At 44.3% G+C, this 22,113-nt stretch overlaps 1 protein-coding gene and 1 long non-coding RNA gene across 3 annotated transcripts in view; one reads left to right on the top strand and one right to left on the bottom strand.

The window, feature by feature from the left end:
* LOC106586468 (calcium/calmodulin-dependent 3',5'-cyclic nucleotide phosphodiesterase 1A) overlaps positions 1 to 21,897 on the top strand; it is a 56,363-nt gene extending 34,466 nt beyond the window's left edge. For both annotated transcript variants that reach the window (XM_014173816.2, XM_014173817.2), the window contains 14 exons: positions 322 to 435; positions 2,085 to 2,267; positions 3,822 to 3,888; positions 4,342 to 4,458; positions 9,675 to 9,815; positions 9,948 to 10,048; positions 11,905 to 12,030; positions 17,058 to 17,159; positions 19,166 to 19,286; positions 19,581 to 19,662; positions 19,951 to 20,071; positions 20,623 to 20,816; positions 20,969 to 21,250; positions 21,576 to 21,897. In XM_014173816.2, coding sequence (XP_014029291.1) covers positions 322 to 435; positions 2,085 to 2,267; positions 3,822 to 3,888; positions 4,342 to 4,458; positions 9,675 to 9,815; positions 9,948 to 10,048; positions 11,905 to 12,030; positions 17,058 to 17,159; positions 19,166 to 19,286; positions 19,581 to 19,662; positions 19,951 to 20,071; positions 20,623 to 20,816; positions 20,969 to 21,250; positions 21,576 to 21,631 — 1,807 coding nt within the window. In that variant the 3' untranslated portion in view covers positions 21,632 to 21,897. The remainder of the gene's footprint in view (positions 1 to 321; positions 436 to 2,084; positions 2,268 to 3,821; positions 3,889 to 4,341; positions 4,459 to 9,674; positions 9,816 to 9,947; positions 10,049 to 11,904; positions 12,031 to 17,057; positions 17,160 to 19,165; positions 19,287 to 19,580; positions 19,663 to 19,950; positions 20,072 to 20,622; positions 20,817 to 20,968; positions 21,251 to 21,575) is intronic.
* Positions 2,183 to 2,831, bottom strand: LOC106586469 (uncharacterized). The gene is made up of 3 exons (XR_001324201.1): positions 2,744 to 2,831; positions 2,524 to 2,579; positions 2,183 to 2,255 (listed from the first exon to the last, which is right to left on the bottom strand). It is a non-coding gene; the product is annotated as an uncharacterized lncRNA (long non-coding RNA).
* Positions 21,898 to 22,113: the final 216 nt, after the last annotated feature.

Raw genomic sequence — 22,113 nt, 5'->3', positions numbered from 1 at the left:
AAATGCATTTCAATTACAGGTGTGCCTTTGTTAAAAGTTCATTTGTGGAATTTCTTTCCTTATTGCGTTTGTGGGGGGATTTGTGTGTATTGTTAGCTATTACTGCACTGTTGAAGCTTAGAAACATAAGCATTTAGCTGCACCTGCGATAACATCTGAAAAATATGTGTACCCAACCAATAACGTTTGATTTGACTAGACCAGCTCAGAGACTGTCGAGTTGTATCGACATACAGTACTGTGCTCCGTGTACTATGCATTATCCAGTGTTCATGAGCTCATATATGAAGATGAAATTTGAATCGAACTTCCTCTTTGCAGATTGAGATGCCTGGTGAAGCAGCTAGACAAAGGAGAAGTGAATGTGGTGGACCTGAGGAAGAATATAGAGTATGCAGCCTCTGTTCTAGAGGCAGTCTATATTGATGAAACCAGGTGAGTGCATTTTAGCTGAATTCAATTCCATGACTACATCAAACATATTGCACTCTGCACCGTTAAAGGTATGGGAAATAGCTGCACAAATACAACTCACATAAAATATGGTACTCATAGATAGTAACCTATTCTGATTATCAAATTCCTTGACAGATCGAGTGCTGTACAACCAGTGTAGTACCACAAGTGCAGTACTACTCTGTTTTGGTGCCTTAGCTCAAAACAGTTTGGAAAGATACTTTTCCTATGCCAACTGTGCCTTTGTGTCTGCTGATCAAAGTCCTTCAGTTCTCTCTGGGTGTCTCACTTCTCTCTGGGTGTCTCACTTCTCTCTGGGTGTCTCACTTCTCTCTGGGTGTCTCACTTCTCTCTGGGTGTCTCAATTCTCTCTGGGTGTCTCACTTCTCTCTGGGTGTCTCACTTCTCTCTGGGTGTCTCAATTCTCTTTGGGTGTCTCCCCCGTCATGGGGGAACGTCCGATTACTCAAAAGAGCACTCCATACTTTACTTCTTAAACTCCATGTGTGAAGTTTTTCATCTCTCCATGGAGGAGACTAAAACTAAAGTCTTACTGAGCCACACATCCCTCTCATTCTGGGTCGTTGTGGCTGTAGTTGTTGATACAGACTGCAGAGTGAGTCAGCTCAGTTGGGCTCTCCAGTGATAAGCAGGTGTTGCATAGCCTGTAGTCTGATTGCAGAGCTCATCTCTCTCTCTCTCTCTTTCCCAAATGGCATCTTATTTACTATGTACACTCTTAGAAAAAACCTAAAACGGTTCTTCAGATGTCCCCGTAGTGGAACCCTTTTTGGTTCCAGGTAGAACCTTTTTGGGTTCAATGTAGAACCCTTCCCCTACATCTGTGCACATGGGCTTTGTGCACTATTAAAAGAATAGGGTGCCATTTTGGATGAAGACTTTGATTGAATCATGTTTGTGTAGTAATTGCATTTCCCATCATCATAATATATTATCATTTATTTTCACGGTAGCTCGGTTTTACAATTTCGGAATAATTACTTGCAGAAGGAAGTCCTGCACCCTTATCGTGATTCCGTAAGCCTCATTTCCTTACGTTAGTATCTAACCTAATGTTGAAATTCTAAAATCACAACATTCAAAATATCTGCCTCTCTTTTCCTTCATTGGCCACATTTTCTTTCTCATTACAGCTGATGATCTGTTTTACGGTTAATAATTCACCAAGGCTGTTTCCTCAGCTAAACAAATTGCAATGGAAAGAGAGCCTGTCAGTTAACACTTAAGAAGTCCATTCAGCCTTCAGAATGACATTTACTGGGGATCACATAGTGAGGATGATGGTTCAGGGGCTGCATACCAAGACAGGTAAACAGGCATTTACAAGACCTGGCCTCTCATCTCATCACATCACAGTCAGCAATGGAAACAAATTACACTTTTATTAGCTACGGTACATGCTATTAGTGTGAGTGACATTTAGCATACTTATGCAGGAAATGTAAGCTATACTACTTATGGGTAAAAAGTGAATGACAGGGAATGTGACACTGTTACAGGTGGGTTACAGGTATGTAACAGGTGAATATGAGGTAGTATGGGACTGTTACATTTGTGTGTTCCGAGTGACCTGGAGTCTGACTGTCCCTTGTCCCTCCCCCTCACAGGCGTCTTCTGGACACTGAGGATGAGCTCAGTGACATCCAGACGGACTCTGTCCCAATGGAGGTGCGGGATTGGCTGGCCTCGACCTTCACCAGGAAGATGGGCGTGGTCAGGAGACGACCCGAGGAGAAACCACGGTTCAAGAGCATCGTGCATGCCGTGCAGGCTGGCATCTTTGTCGAGAGGTACAAACATATACACAGATACACACACACACACACACACACACACACACACACACACACACACACACACACACACACACACACACACACACACACACACACACACACACACACACACACACAGTCTTCTTCATCAAGAGGTACTGGAGGATGTACTTTTATGATATATGGGAAAATAAACAAAGAATTACAGTAGGCTATCTATATTGATAAGTATGCAGATACATTTAAGTACAGATAAGTAAAAAAAACATACCATCAAACCATTAACACTTTTGTTAGAAGCTCCTATGAATTACTTCTTGTGTTGCTCTTAAAAGAAACACGTAAAAACCTTCCAGTAAGTGGGCACAAACATGAATACATAAATAATATTGAGCAATGCGCTTCCCTCAATTGCTTTCGCTTGTAGTCTAATAGTATTAATTGTCATTCTGACAGTCAATAAAAATGGTCAATAGTGAATTCTTACTTACAGTGGGCACTAACATGAATACATAAACATCATATTCAGCAATGTGTCTCAAATCTTCTCAAGAGCTGTTGCTATGGCCTGTGTCTCACTTTTATTTCCATGGCAACTACTAGGCTACAGTATCTCCTGAAATGAATATTCCAAAATGGAATCCACAATGCAGGCATTCACAGTTCAACAGTTGGAATGTACATTGCTTAGTTTATTATTCAAATTTGTCAAACAACAGGTTTGGATGGTTTCTTCTTTTGTGGACAACATTAGAATTTGAGTTATAAAATGTGTGTCCATATTCCATAGTAAGATCTGTCTTTACAGTTATACAATATGTCTGTGTCAGAGAGTATGGTCTCTTCAGCCCAGATTCCCCTGAGAAAAATGAACTGGTCTATGACTGAAAACACTCTCAGAGGAGACGAGAGAAGAGAATACAGTCAAAGCCCAGCCTGGCAGATTCTCCTTCTCTTTTATAAATTAGATGTAGGATGCATCCCAAATTGCAACCTATTCCCTAAAAAGTGCACTACTTTTGACCAAGGCCCACTTGAAGAACAGAGATAACTTGGCTGGGCTTCCGACATGTCACACCTTTCTTTGTTGTTGTTGCCAAAGCCCAAATACAGTCTTTCTTTGGCCTTATTTAACAGCCCTGTCTCATCCCTCCCCTCACCCCTTTCAACATCCAGCCTTTGGTTCGGTTCTGTCCAATGCCAAAATATTCGTAATCTGCAAAGAATGCCTGCTCAAAAGCCTTTAATCTTTTTAAAAATTCAATTACTGTTGATCCCATTACTGGTAATCGTTGAAAACTGAGGCATTGTGGCATTATGTGACTGTAGCATTTTGATACCATAATGGGAAGAATACAATTAAAATGATCAGCCGTTGTTTGTTGTCTGTGTGTACAGTTTTCTATGTATACAAAGTACATGTACAGGAGCTGCCTCAGTGGGCAAAACTCATTGAAATAAAATCATTACAAGCAGTATTCATCATAACATTATTTCAACCCGTTTTGCCCACTGGGTGCATCGCAGTTCTGTTGTCTAACCACCTAATGGTTGTGTACCTATCTTCAGGATGTACAGACGGACATCTAACATGGCTGGGCTGACGTACCCTCCAGCTGCCATCGCTGCTTTGAAGGTGCCTGATATGTCATATTACTATTACTATTACTATTACTATAGTATTACTATTACTATTATACATCATACACTAGGGACTGGTTTCCCAGATACAGATTCAGCCTAGTCCTGGACAAAAAAATCTTGCTCAATGGGTAATCTCTTGTCTTGCTGAATCTGTGTCCGGGAAACCGGACCTATGAGAAATGAAAGCTACACTTTGAGATAGGAATGATGACATCCTAAACCATTAAATAGATAAACTGTCATATCATGCAGAATCATTGCAGAATAAAGGCTTTATTACATCTGTACAAGATGTACCTGATTTTACAGCTATTTTAGACTTTATCATGACATCATATTCTGACATTCATAGCGATGATAATCAATATGTGTTTTATTATAGAACACAATGTGTGTTCTATTTAATTCTGTGCTGTCATCATCCCTGACATCTTATTGTTTACAGGATGTAGATAACTGGTCCTTTGATGTGTTTGTGCTCCACGAGGCCAGCAGTGAACACGCATTAAAGTTCCTGGTGTACGAACTGCTCACCCGATATGACCTGATCAACCGCTTCAGGGTTAGTCTCTATTCAGTCTCTCACTCTAACATCAGGGTGTGTGAGTTTGTTTGTTGACTAAGTGTTCTTCCTAATCACCCCCTCAGCCTGTTCAATACCCCAAGCCTCTGTGTGTGTGTGTGTGTTACTCTTTCCTCTGTTCTACACCACAGGCCTCTGGTCTGGGTACCTCAGAGGAAGACATATGCACTCAACCTCTCACCGTTTCTGTTCTGTTCTCTGTCCTCATCTCTTTGTCTGGTTTTATACTATAGTTTCTACATGTCCTCTGTTAGACGAGTGGTGAGATTATCACAAACATATACAGTTACTGTGCTTTGTCAGGATTATATTTTAATCCTATGATAATATGGTTACACTTTACTTGAAGGGCTACATTCACTCTTAGAAAAAAAGGGTTCCAAAAGGGTTCTTCCGGTGGTCCCCATAGGAGAACCCTTTTTGGTTCCAGGCAGAACCCTTTTGAGTTCCATGTAGAAAGGGCTCTACATGAAACCTAAAAGGGTTCTACCTGGAACCAAAAAGGGTTCTTCCTATGGGGACAGCCAAATAACCTTTTTAGGTTCTAGATACACACTTAGAAAAAAAGGTGCTAAGACTACGTAACATGACATAACATAAGTGTTTTACAAATGTTATACAATTCAACAAATTTTGCAATGGATAGAGAGAAAATGTTACAGTTTTAATGTTATATCCCCTGCCGTTCCACACATTTTGCCATGATTTATGCCATGTTCATGTGATATCTGAGTGGGAGTGACTAACAAAATCAATGGTGCCCCCTGGAGGTCAGAGCCCCTAGGCATGTGCCCTGTGTGCCCGGTCAGTAGGCTACGCCTCCAACTCAATCATCACGTTTGCAGACGACACAACAGTAATAGGCCTGATTACCAACAATGACGAGACAGCCTACAGGGAGGAGGTGAGGGCTCTGGGAGTGTGGTGCCAGGAAAATAACCTCTCACTCAACGTCAACAAAACAAAGGAGCTGATCATGGACTTCAGGAAACAGCAGAGGGAGCACCCCCCTATTCACTACGGGACCACAGTGGAGAAGGTGGAAAGCTTCAATTTCCTCTGCGTACACATCACTGACAAACTGAAATGGCCCACCCACACAGACAGTGTGGTGAAGAAGGCGCAACAGTGCCTCTTCAACCTCAGGAGGCTGAAGAAATTTGGCTTGGCCCTAAAACCCTCACAAACTTTGAGGCACAATTGAGAGCATCCTGTCAGGCTGTATCACCGCCTGATTCGGCAACTGCACCGCCCGCAACCGCAGGGCTCTCCAGAGGGTGATGCAGTCTGCCCAACGCATCACCGGGGGCAAACTACCTACCCTCCAGGACACCAACTACCTGAGCCATTGCCTGTTCAACCCACTATCATCCAGAAGGAGAGGTCAGTACAGGTACATCAAAGCTGGGACCGAGAGACTAAAAAACAGCTTCTATCTCAAGGCCATCAGACAGTTAAATAGCCATCACTAGCACATTAGAGGCTGCTGCCATATATACATAGACTTGACATCACTGGCCACTTTAATAAATGGAACACTAGTCACTTTAATAATGTTTACATATTTTGTATTACTCATCTCATGTTTATACTATATTCTATCCTACTGTATCTTAGTCTATGCCTCTCTGACATTGCTTGTCCAAATATTTATATATTCTTAATTCCATTCCTTTACTTTAGATTTGTGTGTATTGTTGTGAAATTGTTACATATTACTGCACTGTTGGAGCTAGAAACACAAGCATTTCGCTACACTCGCAATAACATCTGCTAAACACGTGTTTGTGACCAATAAAATTTGATTTGATTCTAATTCAGACATGATTACTACTGTACAGTGTTCAGATAGCTGGCTTGTAATGTATATGCTGGGAGTCAGGAAGCATGTTCAGAAGGTGAGTTTAATAATAAGAATCTTGAAGATAAACAAAACAGGAGAGGCATACAGAATGTGAACAAAACTAATACTGCCTAATGACTGAGGCTACTGAGGGCTAAAGAAAGGGGGAGTAATCAAGGTGATGATGAGGTCCAGGTGTCGTAACGATGGGGTGCAGGTGTGAGTAATGATGATGGCCAGGACCGGTGGTTAGCAGACTGGCGACGTTGAGCACCGGAGTGGGAGTAGGCGTGACATGGCTAGACTAACTTAGCTAGCAATCTATAAAATGTTAGCTGACATGGGCTAATTGATTGACTGTCAGTGACTGACATAACAGGAGGAAAACTGCTGAAGTACTACCAAATTGCCAAGATTGTGTATACGAGCCAGCTGCATAACACCCTGCATCCCACTGCTGGCTTGCCTCTGAAGCTGAGCAGGGTTTGTCCTGGTCAGTCCTTGGATGGGAGACCAGATGCTGCTGTTAGTGGTGTTGGAGGGCCAGGAGGTCCCAATGTCCCATGGCAGTGAAGGGGACATGGCCCTACGTAGGGTGCGATCTTTCGGATGGGACGTTAAACGGGTGTCCTGACTCTGTGTGGTCATTAAAAATCCCAAGAGTAGGGGTATCAACCCTGGTGTCATGGCTAAAATCCCAACATGGCCCCTAATCATCCCCCTCCTTCCTAAATGGCATATATCACTCTCTAGCTGATGTATGATTAGTGTTCTGGCACAAAAATGGTCGCCATGCATCACCAATGGTTGGTGCCACACATTGGTGGTGGATGAGGTGTTTCCGACTACTATGTAAAGCGCTTTGAGTACCTCAGTTGGTAGAAAAGTGCTATATGAATCCAATCACTTGTTATTCTTCCATGCTATCGCTCAACAGTCAGTCGGAAGGCCTTGTCACGTGTGGGTTTTGTCATTCACAGGTATACTGTTCCTAGAATCAATGTGACAGCTAGGCTTTAAATGGACACTCAAATATCCGGAGGAGCTCAGCTCTTTCATTGTGAATGTGAACGTGTGTGACGCATGATGCTCATATTTTGATTTAGGGAGAGCGGTGTTCTGGGCCTTACTCTGCTCTTAGTCTGATTAAACTAAAGGAGTTAAGCTTACACATAAGCTACAGTACACATGAAGCCCCCCACACGTGTCTCTCTCGGTCTCTCCAACTTCATTGGAGAAAAGATAACTCTGGCACACATGACAATTTGGAACCATAAACAATGTGCCAGAGGTAATATCTCGCAGGAGTGTGCAGGAGTTATCTTTTCTCTAATGAAGTCAACTCTGGGGATGTAATTCCCTGCACTACAAAATGAGAAAATTATTTGGTGTGTGTGATAGCATTTCACAATTTGCATACCGCACTAACAGATCCACAATGATGCATTCTTTATTGCACTCCACACTGCCCTTTCCCACCTGGACAAAAGGAACACCTATGTGAGAATGCTATTCATTGACTACAGCTCAGCGTTCAACACCATAGTGCCCTCAAAGCTCATCAATAAGCTAAGAATCCTGGGACTAAACACCTCCCTCTGCAACTGGATCCTGGACTTCCTGATGGGCTGCCCCCAGGGGGTAAGGGTAGGTAACAACACATCCGCCACGCTGATCCTCAACACAGGGGCCGCTCAGGGGTGTGTGCTCAGTCCCCTCCTGTACTCCCTGTTCACTCATGACTGCACGGGCAGGCACGACTCCAACACCATCATTAAGTTTGCTGATGACACAACGGTGATAGGCCTGATCACCGACAACGACGAGACAGCCTATAGGGAGGAAGTCAGAGACCTGGCCATGTGGTGCCACGACAACAACCTCTCCCTCAACGTGATCAAGGCGAAGGAGATGATTGTGGACTGCAGGAAAAAGAGGACCGAGCACGCCCCATTCTCATTGACGGGGCTGCAGTGGAGCAGGTTGAGAGCTTCAAGTTCCTTGGTATCCACATCACCAACAAACTAACCTGGTCCAAGCACACCAAGACAGTCGTGAAGAGGGTACGACAAAACCTATTCCCCCCTCAGGAGACCGAAAAGATGTGGCATGGGTCCTCAGATCCTCAAAAGGTTCTACAGCTGCACCATCGAGAGCATCCTGACTGGTTGCATCACTGCCTGGTATGGCAACTGCTCAGCCTCCGACTGCAAGGCACTACAGAGGGTAGTGCAAACGGCCCAGTACATCACTGGGGCCAAGCTTCCTGCCATCCAGGACCTCTATATAACAGGCGGTGTCAGAGGAAGGCCCTACAAATTGTTAAAGACTCCAGCCACTCTAGTCATAGACTGTTCTCTCTGCTACCGCATGGCAAGCTCTCGTTGGCTGGCCCTCGCTTCATATCCGCCGCCAAACCCACTGGCTCCAGGTCATCTATAAGTCGTTGCTAGGTAAAGCCCCGCCTTATCTCAGTTCACTGGTCACCATAGCAGCACCCACCCGCAGGTATATTTCACTTGTCACCCCCAAAGCCAATTCCTCCTTCGGCCGTCTTTCCTTCCAGTTCTCTGCTGCCAATGACTGGAACGAACTGCAAAAATCACTGAAGCTGGAGACTCATATCTCCCTCACTAGCTTTAAGCACCATCTGTCAGAGCAGCTCACAGATCACTGCACCTGTACATAGCCAATCTGTAAATAGCCCTCATTTGCACACACTGTATATAGACTTTCTCTATTGTATTATTGACTGTATGTTTGTTTATTCCATGTGTAACTGTGCTGTTTGTGTCGCACTGCTTTGCTTTATCTTGGCCAGGTCACAGTTGTAAATGAGAACTTGTTCTCAACTAGCCTACCTGGTTAAATAAAGGTGAAATAAAAAAAATAAAAAAAGCGGTACCGGAGTGCCAAGTTCAGTTCCAAGAGGCTTCTAAACAGCTTCTACCACCAAGCCATAAGACTCCTGAACACCTAATCAAGTGGCTACCCAGACTATTTGCATTGCCCCCCCTCCCCCTCTTTTACATCGCTGCTACTCTCTGCTGTTATCATCTATGCATAGTCACTTTAATAACTCTACCTACATGTACATATTACCTCAACGAACCAGTGCCCCCACACATTGACTCTGTACTGGTAACCCCCCTCGTATATAGTCTCACTATAGTTATTTTACTGCTGCTCTTTAATTACTTCTTACGTTTATTTCTTCTACTTATAAGTATTTTTTTAAACTGCATTTCACTGTAAGGTCTACATCTGTTGTATTCGGCGCATGTGACTAATACGATTTGATTTGAGATACCAGTGTCATCTCTGATGTCCCAACCTCCCTGTTTTTCCCCAGATTCCAGTGTCATCTCTGGTGTCCTTCGTAGAGGCTCTAGAGTTGGGCTACAGCAAACACAGAAACCCCTACCACAACCTGATCCACGCTGCCGACGTCACACAGACAGCACACTATCTGATGCTCCACACTGGCATCATGGTGAGTCTCTCATGCACACTCACATGCAGGTTGGTGCAATAGGGATGTAATGAATTCCATGAATTCTAGACAGATCAAAGGACAGAGGATTCTGATTGTGTTTCTTGTTACATTTACTCTCTGTCTCTCTAGCACTGGCTCACTGAACTGGACATTCTAGCCATGGTGTTTGCTGCCGCTATCCATGACTTTGAACACACTGGGACAACCAACAACTTTCACATTCAGACCAGGTGTGTGTCAGTATTCTTCCTGAAGTTTCCTACGAACGGTGCAAACTTCTGCTTCTTTCAGTAGGCATTTTTATTCCTGAAGTTTGACACAACACTTAGCTACTGTACCTAATGGACATATTATTTATTTCCATTTTCATTCATTCCATCCTACCAATACTAATGTTAAACTGAAGATGTCCTTGTATTGTACTTTTAGTACAGCTTTTGCCTCTTAGACAGACAGACAGAGCAGTCAGTCTGACCCTGACTAATGAATGCCAATGGAGCCTTAAGAAGGGAACATGGCCATATAAAGAGCCCATTTAAGTGAAGGCACCCATTTAAAGAACCCATTAAAATGAGTTCTGTGCACAATGAGAATACTAAAAATTGCAGCACTGACCTCAGTGATAAGGGATTGCAGAGAGAGAGAGAGAGAGAGAGAGAGAGAGAGAGAGAGAGAGAGAGAGAGAGAGAGACCTTTAGTTTAAACCCTTCATTACCTCTGCATGACTCTCTAGTCTAATAAAAATTGATCAGAAAGGCTACTCGTATTTTTAGAAATGAGGGGTTGTTGTGAAATGGACAATGAAGGTATTTTGTAAACTTTCCCTCTCTTTGATTATTTTCAATCTCCAAACTGCCCTAGCACTGGAGTAAAGTACTACTAACTGCCCTAGCACTGGAGTAAAGTACTACTAACTGCCCTAGCACTGGAGTAAAGTACTACTAACTGCCCTAGCACTGGAGTAAAGTACTACTAACTGCCCTGCCCACACTGGAGTAAAGTACTACTAACTGCCCTAGCACTGGAGTAAAGTACTACTAACTGCCCTAGCAAACTAACTGCCCCACTGGAGAAAGTACTACTAACTGCCCTAGCACTGGAGTAAAGTACTACTAACTGCCCTAGCACTGGAGTAAAGTACTACTAACTGCCCTGCCCACACTGGAGTAAAGTACTACTAACTGCCCTAGCACTGGAGTAAAGTACTACTAACTGCCCTGCCCACACTGGAGTAAAGTACTACTAACTGCCCTAGCACTGGAGTAAAGTACTACTAACTGCCCTGCCACACTGGAGTAAAGTACTACTAACTGCCCTAGCACTGGAGTAAAGTACTACTAACTGCCCTGCCCACACTGGAGTAAAGTACTACTAACTGCCCTGCCCTAGCACTGGAGTAAAGTACTACTAACTGCCCTGCCCTGCCCTGCCCTTTCCTCTCCTCTTCTCTTAATTTATTTTATTTTCTCTCCTCTCCTATTCTATTCCATCCTCCCCTCTATACTCCTTTCCTCTCCTCTTTTATTCTCTCCTCTCCTCTCCTCTACACTCCTCTCCTCTACACTCCCCTAGCACTGGAGTAAAGTACTAGTAACTGTCTCATTTATTTTTTTCTCATTTTACTTATAATAAAATTAAGAAAATATTATTTGTCTCTGAACAACTACTTTCTGATGTGGCCCTGTTCTGCATTAGGAAAATCTGGAATTCTCATTTCCCTACCATTACATTTACATTTTAGTCATCCAGAGTGACCTACAGGAGAAATTAGGGTAAAGTGCCTTGCTCAAGGGCACATCAACAGATTTTTCACCTTGTCGGCTCGGGGATTCAAACAAGCAACCTTTCGCTAGGCTACCTGCCACCGCATCTCAAATATCTACCATTGCTATCGTATCATAATCGTTGTTGTAGTTTCTAAACTGGTTGAAATTAAATAATTTCAACCAGTTTTGCCTGCTAGTTACTGTTGCCATACAGGTTTGCTACCTGGTAAAGTAATCTTGCCTGGGAACCGCCCTGCAGCACAATGACTAATCACACGGTGATCCACACCTTCTCTTCCCCCTTCTCTTCTTCTCTCCAGGTCAGAGGTGGCCGTCCTGTACAACGACCGGTCAGTCCTGGAGAACCACCATGTCAGTGCTGCGTACAGACTTATGCAAGAGGATGAGATGAACATACTGATCAACCTGTCAAAAGATGACTGGCGGTGAGTTAAGAAAGACTCCTCAGATCCTCAGTGTTTGGGGTTTTAGGCTGGGTATCTGTAAAGCACTTTGTGACAACTGCTGATGTCAAAGGTGCTTTATAATATACATTAAGAGATTGAGATTGAGATCACCACTTCAAAGAACGAAGGGGCTAGTACTGTAACATAACCTAGATACTTAGCCTTGACTTTAGGTTTGGATACGAATGTGGTGTGGCATGTCAGGCCCAAATCCCTGTCATTTGCGTGACGAGAAGACGGAGAAAAAGAGGACGGAGGTCGGGCTGCCTTCTGAGAATTCGTAGGCGACCGAATAAACCCCCACTGCCTTCCGTCCTACTAGCTAACATGCAATCATTGGAAAATAAAATCGATGACCTACGAGGAACATTAAACTACCAACGGGACTTTAAAAACTGTAATATCTTATGCTTCACGGAGTCGTGGCTGAACGACAACATTATCAACATACTCTGTATCGGCAGGATAGAACAGCGATGTCTGGTAAGACAAGACAAGGGGGGGCGGACTATGTATATTTGTAAACAACAGCTAGTGCACAATACCTAAGGAAGTCTTGAGGTTTTGCTCGCCTGAGGTAGAGTATTTCATGATAAGCTGTAGACCACACTATCTACCTAGACAGTTTATCTGTATTTTCCGTAGCTGTCTACATACCACCACAGACCGATGCTGCCACTAAGACCACACTCAATGAGCTGTATTCCATCATAAGCAAACAGGAAAACGCTCATCCAGAGGCGGCGCTCCTAGTGGCCGGGGACTTTAATGCAGGGAAACTTAAATCCGTTGTACCAAATTTCTATCAGCAAGTTAAATGTGCAACCAGAGCAAAAAAAACTCAAGACCACCTTTACTCCACACACGGAGACATTTACAAAGCTCTCCCTTTGGCAAATCTGACCATAATTATATCCTCCTGATTCCTGCTTACAAGAAAAAATTAAAGCAGGAAGCACCAGTGACTCGGTCAATAAAAATGTGGTCAGATGTAGCAGATGCTAAGCTACAGGACTGTTTTGCTAGCAGAGACTGGAAAATATGTTCCGGGATTCTTCCGATGGCATTGGGGAGTACACCACATCAGTCATTGGCTTCATCAATAAGTGCATCGATGACGTCGTCCCCACAGTGACCGTACGTACATACCCCAACCAGAAGCAGGATTACAGGGAAGTTCTAGAGCTAAAGTCTAGAGCTGCCGCTTTCAAGGAGCGGGACTCTAACATGGAAGCTTATAAGAAATCCCGCTACGCACTCCGACGAACAATCAAACAGGCAAAGCGTCAATATAGGATGAAGATCGAATCGTACTACACCGGCTCCAATGCTCGTCGGATGTGTCAGGGCTTGCAAACCATTTCAGACTACAAAGGGAAGTACAGCCGAGAGCTGCCCAGTGACACGAGCGTACCACACAAGCTAAACTACTTCTAGGCTCGCTTCGAGGCAAATAACACTGAAACATGGATGAGAGCACCAGCTGTTCCGGACGACTGTGTGATCACGCTCTCCGCAGCCGATGTGAGTAAGACCTTTAAACAGGTCAACATTCACAAGGCCGCAGGGCCAGACGGATTACCAGTACGTGTACTGCAAGCATGTGCTGACCAACTGGAAAGTGTCTTCACTGACATTTTCAACCTCTCCCTGTCCGAGTCTGTAATACCAACATGTTTTAAGCAGACCACTATAGTCCCTGTGCACAATAACGCTAAGGTAACCTGCTGTCATGACGTTGGCCTCTTTGGGTACAGGAAGGACAGTTGACCCCCTCCCCTTTGTACCATCACCCAACCTACCTTCCCCCCAACCCAGGGTTGTAAAAAACCCTCTGAGGAGAATCTCCTACCCCATGTTTCATAGAGAGACAAAGGAAATTCTTCCAACTCATAGAATTGGAGAACCGAGCGACATGTGTGTGCTGAAGAAGGTATGGAAGATTGGTGAAGAATCCAGCTACGAACTCATCCGCTTGGTACAATTTTGTGATACTCAGAAGAGACAATATAGCCATATTACCATAAAACTGTTTATATAATAGACTCAGTTTAAGACTTGCCTCATATGGGTGTATGGAATGTATTAATAAGGATAAAGCTTTTGTAAGACATTGAGATGCTATGTACTGATGTAATGTGATAGAATTGTATTTCTGTAACCAAATCTAACTCAGTCATAGGCACGCCCCAGGGACACATACAGGACCAGGCGTCATTTGACCAGCCTGTTCGATGGGCACTATAAAACACTCCCTGATTTACATTTCTCCAGACCAGGCCTACACTCCATGGCCAATAGGTTCTACCATCTAATTCCTCTACTGAAAGTGAACCATACCACGTGGTTAACTTTTAGACTATCGATACTGACAGAATAAGAACAAGTTTTTGATATTAATTATTAGTCTGCAGCTAAGTAAATTATATAATTGAACGCGAAGACCAACGAAGCAACCATTCGATGACGACATTAATGAATGTCGCTCTGAAAGATCCATTCTAACCGAGAGAGAGAGAATGCGGACAAAACTCCCCAACAGAACTACTCTCCAACAAGAATCAGAACGACACACTGAGCGTAAATATATATATTGATTGCAATTGTTCCCGAATGAGTGAGCCTTCAATTGTCAATTGTTAATGAACTCTGTGTAAACTTCTCAGCTGACCATTTATGACCCATTGTTCAACAGGCCGACCAGCCTGTTTAGCCAGTAGGGCACATTCCGATACCAATCCTCTGTGACAATAATTACTGTTTGTATGTTTTTCTGTTAATTACTTAGTGTAGTAAATAAATGATTTTAAGACAATTGATGTATGGATGATTTTAGTAAAGACTGGGTTCGTGCAGATACAACAATTTACGACGTTTTGGAATGAGACTGGACTAGAGGTAAATACACCATTTAAACTTAGAAGATAATCGACCTATACTATAATAGAATATAATAGTACAGGAAAGTTATATTAGGAAAATTATAGCTTTGTAATCTGAATATTCTCCTTGGTGCCCCGATCTCCTAGTTAATTACAATTAAACGATTAATCAGTTATATATATGATAATAATTACAGGGAGCTAATTGATAAACATATCTTCCGTTTAATGGTACCCCCAAAGACACGACACTGCCTAAATGAATACCGACCCGTAGCACTCACGTCTGTAGCCATGACGTGCTTTGAAAGGCTAGTGATGGCTCACATCCACACCATTATCCCAGAAACCCTAGCCCCACTCTAACAGATCCACAGATGATGCAGTCTCTATTGCACTCCACACTGCCCTTTCCCACCTGGACAAAAGGAACACCTATGTGGGAATGTTATTCATTGACTACAGCTCAACGTTTAACACCATAGTGCCCTCAAAGCTCATCAATAAGCTAAGGACCCTGGGACTAAACACCTCCCTCTGCAACTGGATCCTGGACTTCCTGACGGGCCATCTCCAGTTGGTAAGGGTAGGTAGCAACACAGCCACCACGCTGATCCTCACCACAGGGACCCCTCAGGGGTGCGTGCTCAGTCCCCTCATGTACTCCCTGTTCACTTATGACTGCACGGCCAGGCACGACTCCAACACCTTCATTAAGTTTGCCGATGACACAACAGTGGTAGACCTGATTACTGACAACAACGAGACAGCCTATAGGGAGGAGGTCAGAGACCTGGCCGTGTGGTGCCACGACAACAACCTCTCCCTCAACGTGATCAAGGCGAAGGAGATGATTGTGGACTGCAGGAAAAAGAGGACCGAGCACGCCCCATTCTCATCGACGGGGCTGCAGTGGAGCAGGTTGAGAGCTTCAAGCTCCTTGGTGTCCACATGACCAACAAACTAACATGGTCCAAGCACACCAAGACAGTCTGTGTCTGTCAGAGAGCTACAGACTCTGGTGATTGAGAGAGTCATGGGTACACGACAAAACCTATTCCCCCCTCAGGAGACTGAAAAGCTGCACCATCGAGAGCATCCTGACTGCTTGCATCATTGCCTGGTATGGCAACTGCTCGGCCTCCAAGACTGCAAGGCACTACAGAGGGTAGTGCAAACGGCCCAGTACATCACTAGGGCCAAGCTTCTTGCCATCCAGGACCTCTATACCAGGCAGTGTCAGAGGAATGCCCTAAAAATTGTCATAGACTGTTCTCTCTGCTACCGCACGGCAAGCGGTACCGGAGTGCCAAGTCTAGGTCCAAGAGGCAAACAGCGTTTACCCCCAAGCCATAAGACCCCTGAACATCTAATCAAGTGGCTACCCAGACTATTTGCATTGCCTCCCCCACCCCCTCTTTCACACCGCTGCTACTCTCTGTTATTATCTATGCATAGTCACTTTAATAACCTACATGTACATATTACCTCAATTACCTCGACTAACCGGTGCCCCCCACATTGACTCCGTACCGGTACCCTCTGTATATAGTCTCGCTATTGTTATTTTACTGCTGCTCTTTAATTACTTGTTCCTTTTCTTGTTCTTATTCATATATTTTAAACTGCATTGTTGGTTAGGGGCTTGTAAGTAAACATTCACTGTAAGGTCTACACCTGTTGTTTTCGACATATGTGACTAATAAAATTGGATGTCAACGCAAGACTATTATATAAACTATTTCACATTCAATCTATCAGTGATTATGGAAAGTCCCACAGGCTCACACCCATCATTAGGTACTGTAAAGAAATGCTATGCTGGATGTTGTTGGAGTTGTTAGTGGTGCTAGACATCACACTGTGTTCTTGTCCTGGAGAACCCAGAACAGCTGGAGTGGAGGCGAGGTGGAAACGGACTCTGTTTTCCTGTGTTTTCAGAGAGGTGTGGACCCTGGTGATTGAGAGAGTCATGGGTATAGACATGTCCTGCCATTTCTCTCTAACCTAACTCTAACCCGTCTGTGTCTGTCAGAGAGCTACAGACTCTGGTGATTGAGAGAGTCATGGGTACAGACATGTCCTGCCATTTCTCTCTAACCTGTCTGTGTCTGTGTCTGTCAGAGAGCTGCGGACCCTGGTGATTGAGATGGTGATGAGTACAGACATGTCCTGCCATTTCCAGCAGATCAAAAGCATGAGGAACGCCCTGCAGCAGCCTGAGGGGTGAGTGGACTGTCTCTGGACCCTGACCTATGACCCCTAACCCTTGCTCTCTGGACCATGCCTTTCTTTCAAGTTTTAATGTCACATGGACAAGTACAATGAAATGCCTTTCTCGCAAACTCAAAGCCCAACAATGCGATAATCATGAACAATGTAATAATAGAAAAAACTAACATGAGAAATAAGAGTAAGAAATACAAAGTAAGTAAGCATACTATATACAGTACAGAAAATATTTAAAAAGTCAGTTCCTATACCATAGTGTATGTTCATGTTTTTTGTAGTTAACTAGGCAAGTCAGTTAAGAACAAATTCTTATTTACAATGACGGCCAAACCCGGACGACGCTGGGACAATTGTGCGCCGCCCTATGGGACTCCCAATCACGGTCGGTTGTGATTGGGAGTCCCATAGTAGAAAACACCTGTGTCTGTAGTGACACCTCTAGCACTGAGATGCAGTGCCTTAGACTGCTGTGCCACTCGGGAGCCCATGTGCAGGGATACAGGTGTGATGGAGGTAGATATGTATAGGGGTAAGGTGACTAGGCAACAGGATATAAGAAACTGAAGCCTGTGTAGAGTCAGTATAAATGTACGTGCATATTATGTGTGAGTGAGTCAGTTATGGAGTGAGTGTTTGTGTGTGTGTTTGAGTGACAGTGTGAGTGTGTAGGGCCCTGTGAGTGTGCAAATATAGATACAAGGTAAACTCGGTCCGTGTAGCTATTTTGTTAGCTATTTATCAGTCGTATTGCTTGGGGATAGAAGCTGTTCAAGAGCCTGTTGGTGTCAGTACCTCTTGCCATGCGGCAGCAGAGAAAATAGTCTATGGCTTGGGTGATTGGGGTCTTTGACAATTTCCGGGCCTTCTTTTCACACTGCCTGATATAGAGGTCCTGGATGGCAGAGAGCTCGGCCCCAGTGATGTACTGGGATGTCCGCACAACCCTCTGTAGCGCCATGTGATCGATGGGCGGTGCTATTGCCATACAAAGCAGTGATGCAGCCAGTCAATATGCTCTCAATGGTGCAGCTGTAGAACCGTTTCAGGATTTGAGGGCCCGTTCCAAACTTTTCCAACCTCCTGAGTGGGAAAAGGCACTGTCACGCCTTCTTCACGACTGCGCGTGTGTGTTTGGACCATTTTAAGTCTTTAGTGATTTGGACACCGGGGAACTTGAAGCTTTCTACATGCTCCACTGCCGCCCCGTTGATGTGGATGGGTGCGTGCTCGCCCCGTTTCCTGTAGTCCACAATCAGCTCCTTGGTTTTGTTGACGTTGAGGGAGAGGTTGTTGCTTCAGCACAACACTGTCAGGTCACTGACCTCCTCCCTGTAGACCTACCAACGTCATGTCGAAAGCAAACTTGATAATGGTGTTGGAGTTATTTGTGGGTGAAAAGGGAGTACAGGAGAGGACTAAGCACACACCCTTGTGGCGCCCCTGTGTTAAGGCTCAGCGTGTTGGAGGTGATGTTGACTACCCTCCCCACCTGGTGACGGCCCATCAGAAAGTCCAGGATCCAGTTGCAGAGGGAGGCGTTCAGACCCAGAGTCCTAAGCTTGGTGATGAGCTTGGAGGGGATAATGGTGTTGAACACTGAGCTGTAGTCAATAAACCGCATTCTCACATAGGTATTCCTCTTATCTAGGTGGGTGAGGGCAATGTGGAGAGCAATTGAGATTGCGTCAATGGATCTGTTGGGGCGGTATGCAAATTGGAGTGGGTCTAGGATGTTAATGTGTGCCATAACCAGCCTCTCAAAGCACTTCATGATTACAGATGTGAGTGCTAGAGGGCGGTAGTTATGGTGGCATGAAGCCTTAGAATTCTTAGGAACAGGGATGACTGTGGTCATCTTAAAACATGGGGATTACAGACAGGGACAAGAAGAGGTTGAATATTACAGTGAATATGCCTGCCAGCTGTTCTGCGCATGCTCTGAGAACGCGCCCCCAATCCTATATGTTTGTGTGTTAGCTGATGTACCGTTGTATCTACAGAGTAGACAAGGCTAAAGCCCTATCTCTGATGCTGCATGCAGCTGACATCAGCCACCCAGCCAAGGCCTGGAAGCTGCACTACCGATGGACACAGGCCCTGATGGAGGAGTTCTTCAGACAGGTACAGTACCAATATAGTCCCACCACTACAGTGTATAGTCACTGACAGAAACCATTGAAGAGGGAAACTTGAGTGTTTCAGCACTGTATTCTGAATGTATCCCACCTAATGAAACTTGTATTGTTAAGGAGATGGGACACCATTCTGATAGCTTCAGGAATATCTTCACTCGGATGAGCTGGTTATGTTATACAGAGCATTATGGGTATTGTAGTACATAATGCTACAGTATACAGTAACCTGCCATTCTACATTGGTATGGTTACCAAGGCTGGTGTTGTTGATTTCTTACAGGGCGATAAAGAGGTTGAGTTAGGGCTGCCATTCTCTCCTCTGTGTGATCGTAAAGCTACCATGATCGCACAGTCACAAATAGGTGAGCATCACACACATTTATTGGCCTCACTGTGAGCGGTTTCATTCAGGATGGGTTTGTATTCTCCGACAGGCCATAGCTCAAATGGGCCACCATGTGGACATTTGAGAAAGTATTTCATATTTTTCCCTTGATATGATAAAGCATGGGAATCTACACTGCCTGTCCTCATAAATTATTGTTACATCACACACACACATTTTCTTCTCCTGTTTCTCTGAAAAGTATAATCGTCAGTGTGAGCGAGTCATGCCTGTTTTTCTTCTCAAATGTTTGTCTGTCTCGCAGGGTTCATTGACTTCATAGTGGAACCCACATTCTCTGTATTGGTGGACACGACAGAGAAGATCATTACCCCTCTAATAGAGGATACCTTAAAGTCACATGACACTGGCGTCCGCAGGTCAAGGTGGGACACATTCCTAATATTATACACACTATGACCCTGCTGGTCATCTATGAACATTTGAACATCTTGGCTATGTTCTGTTATAATCTCCACCCGGCACAGCCAGAAGAGGACTGGCCACCCCTCATAGCCTGGTTCCTCTCTAGGTTTCTTCCTAGGTTTTGGCCTTTCTAGGGAGTTTTTCCTAGCCACCGTGCTTCTACACCTGCATTGCTTGCTGTTCGGGGTTTTAGGCTGGGTTTCTGTACAGCGCTTTGACAGCAGCTGATGTAAGAAGGGCTTTATAAATACATTTGGTTGATTGATTTGAAATCAGTTTTCCCAGTTTAACATGTCTGACAGATTCAACATGTCTACCAGTATCATCAGTAGGCTTACCCCTTTCTCGATCTTCAGGCTCTATGGTCGATCGAAGTTGTGGAATAAGCAACCAAGTCTTCCTCCAGTATTTTCTGTTCTATTTAATTGATGTCCATATTAGGACAGCCTCACAAGGAGTCGGTGTCATATATTTGACAGAATAGACAGTGTTTCTATTCTATGTTGCTCAGTTTGACGGGTAGTGGGTCGGTGACGGTGGTGGAGTCAGTCCAGAAACATAGTGGCCGAGGATCCAGCCAGGGGGTTGACCAGGGGCTCACTACAGACTATAGCCTGACTGGCATCGACCTGAAACAGGTCAGACACACATTGGCAGAGGTCATCCAACACAACAAAGACCGATGGAAGGAGCTCTCTGTACAAGGTATAGTTGTCTTTTTGTTGTTGCTCCTCTTCGTCCATGTCTTCTTCAGTCTCCTGAATACCTTTCCTTCTTTCAGTGTTATGTTCTTTCCATTGTCAGAAGTCTATGTATGACATTAGATGTTCTTTTTGCTTGTGTTCTCATTTCCTCAGAGTTGGCGAGTAAAGAGCGAGCTGAGTTGAACACTGACCCAGAGGAGATGGAGGAGTCCCAGATGAAAACAGAGGTTACGTTGACTCACACCAGCCCTGAGAGACACAGCCAGGAGCTCCAATCAGAGCCCTTCAATGAACTGATGAACAACACAAACTCCAATAACTCTTCCCAGGAGGACTCAGAGCTGGACCACCATCCTCACAGTTCTCTGTCCCCGTGTGAGGATAAAGAGACAACATCACCTGGCTCCATCTCTCCTGAACACCTACCATGGAACGGTAGGAATGTTAGCTAGCGATATGATGTGGTACAATATGATATACAACACGACGTACAATACAATACAACAATGCAACATCATTTAGTGCAACGTAACAGAAGACAGTACAATATCACAGTGAAACCAACCAATGTCATGTCTTTTTATAATTCTGTGTCCTGTCAGTAGGCTATAGCTATGTAGTATTTCTCTCATCTCTATAATCGTATTGTCAGTCACGAAGATCTGTGACCAAGTGTCCAAGAGATAACTGCGGAGTGGAGGGTTGTCAAGGTTACAGCTGTGTGATGCTGTGATGTCATGGTAACTGTTGTTGCTTGCAGGAGCAGGCCCTGGGGCAGTCCTTGAGTCAGGGGAGCAGTCTCTTCAGAGCCCTTGATTCTGATAAGCTACCCAACAACGCTGCCACTTCCTGATTTTTATTCTACTTTACCTTTATTTAACTAGGCAAATCAGTTAAGAACAAATTCTTATTTACAATGATGGCCTATCCCGGCCAAACCCTAACGACGCTGGGCCAATTGTGTGCCGCCCGAGTCACCATATTTGTTTGTTAGCTTTTTTATTGTAAATTTGTTCTGATTGATGTTATTGTATTGTTATTTATTAAAGATGGGGATCTTCTTGCTCCTCTTTGCACCGCAAGTAGTTTTTGTCTATATTCATTCTCTCTTCTCTTTCAGATGGGTTTGTATGGTAGACTAGGACGATCACGGTACTTAATTGCAACAGTGTGTGTTCTCTGTTGATCTCATGCTAGACAAACATATTTTACCCTAGAGTAGTACTGGAATGGGGGCCTTTAATGTGCCTTGCCTACAGTTACACACACTGAGTATGATTGGTTGTGCAGTGTCTAAT

This window comes from Salmo salar, chromosome ssa25, assembly GCF_905237065.1.
Source record: "Salmo salar chromosome ssa25, Ssal_v3.1, whole genome shotgun sequence".
Classification (NCBI taxonomy): domain Eukaryota; kingdom Metazoa; phylum Chordata; class Actinopteri; order Salmoniformes; family Salmonidae; genus Salmo; species Salmo salar.
The sequence above is the reverse complement of the archived record's forward strand: the minus strand, read 5'-3'. Positions and strand labels throughout refer to the sequence as shown.